This window comes from Sphaeramia orbicularis, chromosome 9 (assembly GCF_902148855.1).
Source record: "Sphaeramia orbicularis chromosome 9, fSphaOr1.1, whole genome shotgun sequence".
Classification (NCBI taxonomy): domain Eukaryota; kingdom Metazoa; phylum Chordata; class Actinopteri; order Kurtiformes; family Apogonidae; genus Sphaeramia; species Sphaeramia orbicularis.
This window is the reverse complement of record NC_043965.1, coordinates 27,713,421-27,722,934: the sequence shown is the minus strand read 5'-3', so window position 1 is coordinate 27,722,934 and position 9,514 is coordinate 27,713,421. Positions and strand designations below refer to the sequence as shown.

Sequence of the window (9,514 nt, the reverse complement as noted above, 5' to 3'; positions counted from 1 at the left end):
TCCGTGCTCTAAGAGAGTTTGTATTTCTAGGATTTTCCACCAAAATCAGACACAGTTGGATACATCCCATATGTTGAATAAGGTGGAGGGTTTTGTGCTGAGTTGGTTTCTCCTGAGGCGTCTGTAAATGCAGATCCAAAGGGAAAATAAGCAGTTTCCTTGTCTTTATCTGTGTTTTCCAAAGCAGGCAGGATGACTATAGGGAATTTAACCTCTGGGTCTGAGGCATACTTGATGTCCAGATAGACCTGCAGTTAAGAAATATGATGATTAAAAAAAAAGTTTCATTTTGTGCTGAAACTTCAGATGTTTGTAACAACCAGGAGATTAAAAAAATTTTTTGGAATGAATAGATACACACCTTGAGCCTGTGCTCTGCTCTGAGGATGTTACAGTTTAGGACGGATGGATCTGTGTCTGGAGGGATGGTGATGATCCTGGTCACAGTCTGACATGCAGAGGGTGGGATGGCTTCACCCACCTCTTTCAGCAGAGTTTTAGTTACTACTTTCCTCGTCTTATCTGCAAAATAACTGTGCTTCCTGTACAAGCAGAACTTGGGTGTAACATCCCGAGATGATTTGTTCTGAATGGAGGCCACAACTTTTATGCCTTCACCTGCAGATTAGAGCATCAGTAAATACAGAGGAGTTTTAACTGCAAACATGGACACAAACAGGAATTAAGTTTATACAGTGTTGGTTCAACTACAGTTTTGAACAATAATAATATAATAGGTTACTTCTCCTGCATTGCCTCTGACAAGACACAAGTGGGATGGACACTAGAACGAGTAAAATGTGTGTATTCTTCACTGGTATGTACGATGGTGAGTCTACTGTATGGATACCCCTCGCCTCATCCTCCCCCAGGGCAGCTTTAAAAGCAAAAAGGCCCTCAGCCAAGTGTTTACTCTGCCTGTTCTGAGTTATATGTCAAGGGGATATTAAGTCTGCTCCACACAAATATACCGATCATCATAATATTGTGACCACTAACAGACAAAGTAGTATTAATTGTGATTATTTCATTACAACGGGACCTGTGGGTGGGATATATTAGGCAGAAAGCGAACATTTAGTCCTCTAAGCTGATGTGTTTGAAGCAGCAAAAAAGGGCGAGAGTAGGAATCTGACAAACTTTGACCAGAGAGAAACTGTGATAGTCAATTCCCAATATACAGTGTCTAGTACCTGCCAAAAGTATCTAAAGAACAACCAGATCTCAACCAATCGAGCATCTATGGATCATAACATTATTTCCACCGGTCTAATATTGTGTAGGTTTCCCTTTTTCCATAAAAACAGCTCTGACCAGAGGCCTAGACCCCACCAGACCTCTGAAGGTGTGCTGTGGTATCTGGACCAACACATTAGCATTATGCGCAATTGTCACATCACAAGTCTTGCAATGTAGGAGGCAAATGAACTCAACATGTTCTCATCTAAGTTCAAAGGTACCCGACACACACTGCGCACAGCGATCCACCAGTTGCAATCGTTCTTAATCAGTTTGCTAAGGCAGACCACGCCCCTAAACATGGAGTAAGTTGCTGGTAACAACATTGAAAAATGAGCAATGAACAAGAGAAAATCACCCAAAATGAAAACTTGATGCCAAAAAGAAAAGCAACGTCAGTTATCTAGAATTATTTCAGCCACAAGAATGATGATATTGAAACACGTGTTCTGTGTCGATACTATAGACACTACTGACTCTATAGTGTCTTGCAATTGTTGCCACAACAAGAAGTAACATAACTAAATTGTTTGACCATTTACATCGGCACCACACAGCTATTTCATATCGCAATATATATCGCAGGGTTAAAAAAATTGCAATGCCAGTTTTTTGCAGTATCATACAGCCCTAATCAGATTTATTTGTCCAGAACCTCCCAGTGATGTTTAAAGGGCTCTATGCACAGCCCCACTACTTCCTGAACTTCAGGTGGGTCTTTTATTTCCTGTCTTTCATTATTGGACACACTGATTAATCCAGGAGTGTCTGCTACTTCTTGTTGTGACCACCGATTAATTAGGCACACCTGAATGAATCAGTGTGTCCAATAATGAAAGACAGGAAATAAAGGACCCACCTGAAGTTCAGGAAGTAGTGGGGCTGTGCATAAAGTCCATTGGCCTGAGATTGGGATGTACTTCCTTTGTCCATTTTTGGTGGGTACCAACCTCTGCAGACCAGGAACACCCAACAAGACCTGCAGTTGTGGAGATGCTCTGACCCAGTCATCACCATTACAATATGGACCTGGTCAAAGTCACTCAGTTCCTTATGTTGCTCATTTTGCTGTTTCCAACACACAGCTTTGAGAAAAAAATTTCACTTGCTGCCTAATATATACATCCAGCCCAGTGAAAGGTCACATTGGAATGAAATAATCAGTATCATTACCATTTAATCTGTCAGTGGTCAGAATGTTATCATTTATTGGTGTACTAAAAGATGGTAAAAGTCCACTCACTCTTTATTTTGTTTTGTCACGTTTTGTCATCTTTTACAACACTATGTTTGTCTTGTTCAATAAACTCTGCTCCATACATCTTTCTAATGTGTTATCATCCAGTCCATTTTAGCTCAAGTCCATTTCAATGTAAGGAGGGACAGCAATAATGTAGAGTAAATATAAATAATCAATAATCCCCCTTTAATGATGTGACACTCAACAGGCACCGTCTGAAAATGTATGGAATGTAAGGAAAAGCAAGGATATCGTCACCTTCTTAAAATAATTACCTAAATCGTTTTTAGGTTTTTCAGGAAACACAAAAAAACTTGACCAGAACTTGAGTATTTGATAATTTAAACAAAAAAGTAATTTTTATCAAAAAATATTATTAGCGGTTATTTTAAGAAGGTGACAATATGTGGAAAAATCTCCTTTTAGATTTTCATGAGCGGGAAATAACACATTACTTCCCATTTGTACCATACTGACAGCTAACCACATGCCATAACATGGAAAGAAGTATGACTAATTAAATGACTCTTATGTTCCTTTTCCTTTTTTTCAAACACAAATTGTAATTTACTCATTGTTGAGTCTCTGTGTAAAGACTAGTTGTTATCACTGATGACTATTACATGTGTTATTTATGGAGATTTTATCTTTAAGCCATAAAACAGTCCTGTGACCAATAAGGAACTTTGTACTGGCATTGCTACTTCTATTTTTACCTGCAAGGAATTTAACCCATAAAGACCCAAATATCCACCACTGACTAAAAGCATCTACTGATCTAAGCTGTTTAATACCTGTTGATCCACTAATCCTATCAATATATGTAAATAATTGGTGTAAAATACAGTTTGTCATCTTTTCATGGTCATCAAATATGACCCATTTGGACGTTCAGATGCCCTGTAGTTACCGTGGAAACATTGTCATCTTCTACAACAATGATTCACCAGTAAAACCTGTGGATTTGGATCAATGACAGTGGATGGACACACTTGTTTTATATTCAATTAATGATAGATTTGTCAGAATAAGTCACTTTTTCTGCTGTCTTCTCTGTTTTTGATATAATAACTGTCAACTTAAATCTGAGCTTTTATGAACCTCTACATGATCAGTGAATTAAATATTGGAAAATACCTGATTTTTACTGATAAAATACAAAATACAGAGGATATTATTATAAACAAATGGTGATAAATCATCTAAGAAAGGTTAGATATAGAGATAATATCAGCTGAAAACTGACTTAAAAGTAGTGCTGGGTCTTTAAGATTAAACTATAAAATATGGACAAAAATCTGAAATTAGACATATATTTTCTACAATAAATGTACTTGCAAGTGATCATTACATGTACTTGAAAATTACCTTGGTGGAAGCCTGTTCGATCAATACGAACATCCATGTTGACTGTTCCTGAGGCAAATAGCTTCATTTTTTTATCAGTCATACCCTGCTGTGGCATCTAATAGAAAAATACAAATGAATATAAGATAGTGTTATTTGTCATTTTTGCAGCAGCTTAATAAAAGTCAGGAAACAGATCCTTGGAGATGCATTAATGAGTGTTTGTGTTGTAAGATACACACCATAAAGGATGGATCGTGTCCTTTACTAAGCATGGTGAACTCTGCTGAAGCTTTTGTGTCTGCCCTCATCGATCTGCTCAGATTTGCCTCTAGTTTGTACTTAATTTTACCATGTTCACCTTTGAAGGTTGAAGGCAGGCATCTGGACAAACAATAAAGGACAGTATTACCCTTACAGTGATGTCTGCACATAAACAGGAACCTCTGCTGTCAACGGTACCCACTTATATGCACAACATTTACTGTCCCACCTGGTATTTAGAATAAAAGTTACAAAGAACAAATATAAAACTTTTGACAAGGCTACATGTTAGAAATCTTTCTTACTGTATAGGAATCTGAAAGGTGAATGGGTAGACGGTGGAGCCCTTGCTGACATTACTGTTACCTTAAAACATGACAATATTCAACATATAAGTGTTAAACCAATACATTAATTAGTGCGACGCAGGACAAATCTTGAAAACTGTTTGATATAAAACCAACTCAAATCATAAAATACGTTACATTACAGCTTACAGTTGCAGTCTGACATAAATAACTTAAGGAGAATCACTTACCTTGGCCTTCCTGAATGATAAATTGCTTGATACTGAAGTACTTCTCCTTGCTACGGTGTACTACAATTACTCTTCCATAATTTTGAACCCAGCTAACTTTTGCTTTCCCTTTCATCTTAATGTAAAGTAAGTCTATTTTGCAGTCTTTCCCCAGTTCCAGTGTAACCTGTCCTGTAATGTGATCACCGCTGCTAAAAACATTGCTTTCGTTAATAGGATTATATCCCACAGAAAAGCTCTTGACAGGATTGGTCATGATAGTCGACGACTGCTAAGTGCAATACCTGACAAACAGACGCAGCTAGATAAAGGTACAGGAGATACGGAGAACAGAGGTTATGTACGTTGGGAGGTGTAGGTTCCTGCTTGGGTAGATAATAATTAATCCCACAAGGCCAAAGCGCAATAATGATGCTTCTTGATGAGAGGGACAGCTGGTTGACACACAAATATCTATTGCATCTAAGAATATAGGTGTAAAAAAAAACAAAAAAAAAGCAGGTTATATGCATGCATGTTGATGCAAAGCTGTCCATGGTATGCAAGGGTTTTGAGAGAGGAAAATAAGGTGATGAGTCTGTTGGAGCTAAATGGAAAAATTGCTGTAAAAAAAAAAACAGATTTCTACAGATTTTTCTACTTTTATGTCAGTTCCCAAATGAATTTTCTCTATATCTGACCTTTCTTAAGTGATTTATTGCCATTTATTTATAATATTATCCTCTGTATTTTGTATTTTGTCATTATAAATCAGGTATTTTCCTGTATTTAATTCACTGATCATGAAAATGTTCATAAAGCTCATATTAAAGATAGGGTTATTGTATCAAAAGCAGAGAGAAAACTGAGGAAAATGTCACTTTTACAGTCAAATCTGTCATTAACTGAACATAAACCAAGCATATCCTTCCACTGTCACTGATCCAACTGCATGGGTTTTACAGGTGAATCAATGTTGTAAAAGATGATGGTGTTTCCACTGTAACTATGGAGCCTCTGAACATTCAAATGGGTCATATCTGATCACCATGAAAGATGACAAACTGTGTGTTAATTATTTACATGGATTGGTATGATTAGTGGATCAACAGGTATTAAACAGTTTAGATCAGTAGATGCTTTAGTCAGTGATGGATATTGGTCTTTATGGGTTAAATTAGAAGTGTTTTGTTTACAGTATTGTACAGGCTACTAACCAAACTAACTAACTAACCTCTGGTTTTGTTTTGTCTGTTTTGTCTCCTGTGCTGTATGCAAAGCTGCTGAATGAATTTCCCTAGGGGTTAATAAAGTATCTATCTATCTCTATCTAAAACTTCAACCCATTTTCTGAATGCCAGTGTCTCTAGTTCATTGCAGGGCTGACGAAAACAAAAATCTAAGCCTTTTGTGTTTGTTCAAACTCAGAGGTGGGAGTCAAAACACGTAAATGGAAGTAAGCAAGTAGATTTAGAGTGTTTAAATCTTATCTGTCTTTGGCAAACATCAAGCAAGTCAGTTGAATATCAGCTACAAGTCATACAAATCTTGTCAAGTCATTGTTCAGGTCAAATAAACTTCTGAGACCAGTCATATATGAACCACAATGACGAGTAGAGCTTTAAACTTGAACTATATGCGTATAAACATGTAATGATAAACTATAATATTAAATAATATATTTATTGCTGCAGGCATTTGCTGTATTGTTTGGATAAGCTTACAACACTGCTAATATAACTTCCACTTTTATTTCTATCTTTTTGTGGATACATCACATCACTGACCTGACTACTCAGCAAACCTCAGACCATAACTGCCCCCACAGGCTTGTACTGTAGGTGCTAGGCATGATGGGTAATAACTTCACCTGCCTCTCTCTCTCCCTGATGCGTTCATCACTCTGGAATAGGGTCAGTCTGGACTCATTAGACCACATGACCTTTTTAATATTTAGTATTTATTTATTTGGTTACAGGACAGTATGTATTGGCATTAGTTGCAAAGAACAAGATGCATGCACCAGATTTAGCAGAGAAGTTCATTTCTGTTGTCCTGGAAAACGACCAACATAATAAAACATCACATGGATTAGAAAGTACTAATATACTGGAAGAAGACTGTAATCACAGTCCGGTCTTTATTCTCTCTATCAAACTGATGGTTGTTTAAGAAATGAGAATCTATTCACTGCATCTGTAAAAGTTAGACAAGTTTTTGGAGCTCAAACACAGGAATTTACTCAGAAAAGCTGGCCAAGCTGTGTATGTAAATAAAGAAGAGCAAAAAATGTATTAGAAAACTAAATAAATAATTAAATATATTCAGGCTGAAAATCATTCATTTAAACATAGTACCAAAAATATATCCTAAAAATTGTTTTCTTGAGGATGTACACACAGAATATTAAGATCACTGCTCAACAACACTGGTGGGATGACATGGGTAATTTTAAGAATGAATTTTTTTTGTATATTTCTGTTGCCAGTTTAGTCATTTAACGTACAATTAAAAACATAAAATACAGCTACATCACTGTACTATTCTCCTCCTCAGACCCAGGAAGTAAAAGTTTGGGTTTTTTACATTAAATAAATGCCTGGATTGGAAACAGCATGATCCAACAGTTTTTCCGATACATTTTTTTATTATTTATTTGTTTCTTTTCAATAGAATATCATTTCAGAAGGACATACATTAAATGTGTAGGTGTAAAAGTAAAGTACTATCCTGCTGTTATGGTGGGTCAGATAAAACTGTCTCATATTCAGTGACTCTGAGTAACAACTGGTAAAGGTGTCAGTGAAGTTACTGTATATTGTCCTGCAGTGTTGGTGTTTAATAAAGATTATTTCCAGGTAAACTGTGGGCAACTTGAACAACTACCAACCAATAAATGAGGTTTTTTGTTTTTTTCTTCTCTCTGTGATATTTTGTACCTATGTTTAAGTGCATGTTTGCGTCTCACAAACTCTGTTACATATGTCCCAGGAGGATGGGTGGCTTGCTTTGTGATGTTTTCTGTTTTGTTTTTTTGTTGTGTGTGCAATTTTGTATATGTTCTGTTCTGTATAAAAACAACAATTCCTATTTATTACCTCCGCCAAGGAGGTTATGTTTTTGCTAGCGTTGGTTGGTTTGTCTGTCTGTCCTTGTGCAAGATAACTCAAAAAGTTATGGATGGATTTGGATGAAAATTTCAGGAAATGTTGATACTGGCACAAGGAACAAATGATTAAATTTTGGTGGTGATCAGGGGGCGGGGGGCACTGATCTGCCTCAGCGGAGGTCTGCGCTCTCCAAGTGCTTTTCTAGTTCAGACATTTTTTTGCACTACTGCTGTAAAAAATGCAATAATAAATAACTGTGAAAATAAATAAATAAATAAATGAGGTTATTCTGTAAAGGGTTAGGGGTCACAGTCAAACTTTGCTGCAAATAGATTGTAGGCTTACAGTGGCTTCAGGACATGTGAACTGTATGAAACATACTTGAAATTGTTTAGTTTATATATCACTATGCTTAAGAAGAGAAATCAGGGTGAATATGTGAATCGTGTCATAAAGTGGGGGTGTCATGTACAGTCTGCACCCCTGGAAAAACATTCCTTTAATCTTTTTTTACTCTACTCTTGGGTGTAGATGGAGTATATGTAAATTAAGTTCAATAAAATATTTAGTTAAGTGTTAAGTATTAATAATAATTTAGTATTTAGCACTAATGAATCACACATATTACATCTATTCCAGTGAACCATCTTAGTGTCAAAGTATAACCAGCCAGAAGTCACTTATATAAGACTATATACAGATATCTTGATATGTCCACTGGTCCAAGAGTCAGCTTGCACAATTGGTGAGAATGTCATTATTTTTCCACCTTCACCAGTGATTTACCCTGTGCTTGCTTTTTGCTGTGGTTCGTGTCATCATACTCACCATCCAGAAGCAGCTATGTGGAATTTATTTCATTGTAGGGAGCAATTTCAGCAGCAGCAGCAGCAGACATTTGACAGGTCTGGCATTTAGTTAGAAAAAGTATGGTACAGAAACCAAGCAATAAATGGAGAGAGCACGGCTGCCCCTGTAGGAGAGTAGAAGGACTGCACATGGGACAGGGTGTAAGTCTCAAAACAATTGGAAAACTAGAAGCACTCGGAGAGCGCAGACCTCCGCCAAGGCTGATCAGTGCCCCCCCGTGCCCCCACCCCCCCCACCCCCGATCACCACCAAAATTTAATCATTTCTTCCTTATCCCATTTCCAACAAACCCTGAAAATTTCATCCAAATCTGTCCATAACTTTTTGAGTTATGTTGCACACTAACGGACAGACAAACAAACAAACAAACAGACAAACAAACAAACAAACAAACCCATGGCAAAAACATAACCTCCTTGGCGGAGGTAAAAAGTGGCTTTCATCGAACAGCATTTAAAGAATATACTTATACTGTAATGGGTGGGAAATTATTACTTTAGTCAAAACAGTTTTAACTGTGAATCTTTTTAGACACCAATAAAGCAAAAAAGACCATGAAACAGAAACATACATCATAACCTTATATATGTTAATTTTTAATAACATCATGTAAAATGTGCCACTATTATTATTTCATCTTAGACAAAATGTACATTATCCATAGTTGAGTTTAGTCGTAATGTTGAGTTAAATACATACATATATTTGGTAACAGCAAATGTTAATATATACAGTTCGGAAGAATTATTTGACCACCTGTGATTTTCTACACAAATTCAATAAAATAGAAAAAACATATTCATATGTAAAATTTGTTAATGTGAACATTCATGTGTAGTTAGTGCACAAGACATGTCATATACAGGCCTCTATCTTCTCTTGTGTATTTACACTAATGACAAAATGTTGAATCACTGTGGTGCATAA

At 36.5% G+C, this 9,514-nt stretch overlaps 1 protein-coding gene across 1 annotated transcript; it reads right to left on the bottom strand.

Moving 5' to 3' along the window:
- Window positions 1-4,884, bottom strand: LOC115426206 (arrestin domain-containing protein 3-like). Its single transcript, XM_030144213.1, has 6 exons — window positions 4,629-4,884; window positions 4,396-4,456; window positions 4,069-4,210; window positions 3,848-3,944; window positions 362-618; window positions 1-248 (listed from the first exon to the last, which is right to left on the bottom strand). Exons 1-6 carry the CDS (start codon window positions 4,882-4,884, stop codon window positions 27-29), a joined length of 1,035 nt encoding a protein of 344 aa, XP_030000073.1. The 3' UTR covers window positions 1-26.
- Between the last annotated feature and the right edge of the window lie 4,630 nt (window positions 4,885-9,514).

Coding starts and splice junctions, on each gene's coding strand:
- LOC115426206 (XM_030144213.1), bottom strand. CDS start 4,884: ATGACCAATCCTGTCAAGAGCTTTTCTGTGGGATATAATCCTATTAAC. Junction 3,945..4,068: donor GACACGATCCATCCTTTATG/GTGTGTATCTTA, acceptor TTTTTCTATTAG/ATGCCACAGCAGGGTATGAC. Junction 249..361: donor GAGCAGAGCACAGGCTCAAG/GTGTGTATCTAT, acceptor TCTTAACTGCAG/GTCTATCTGGACATCAAGTA.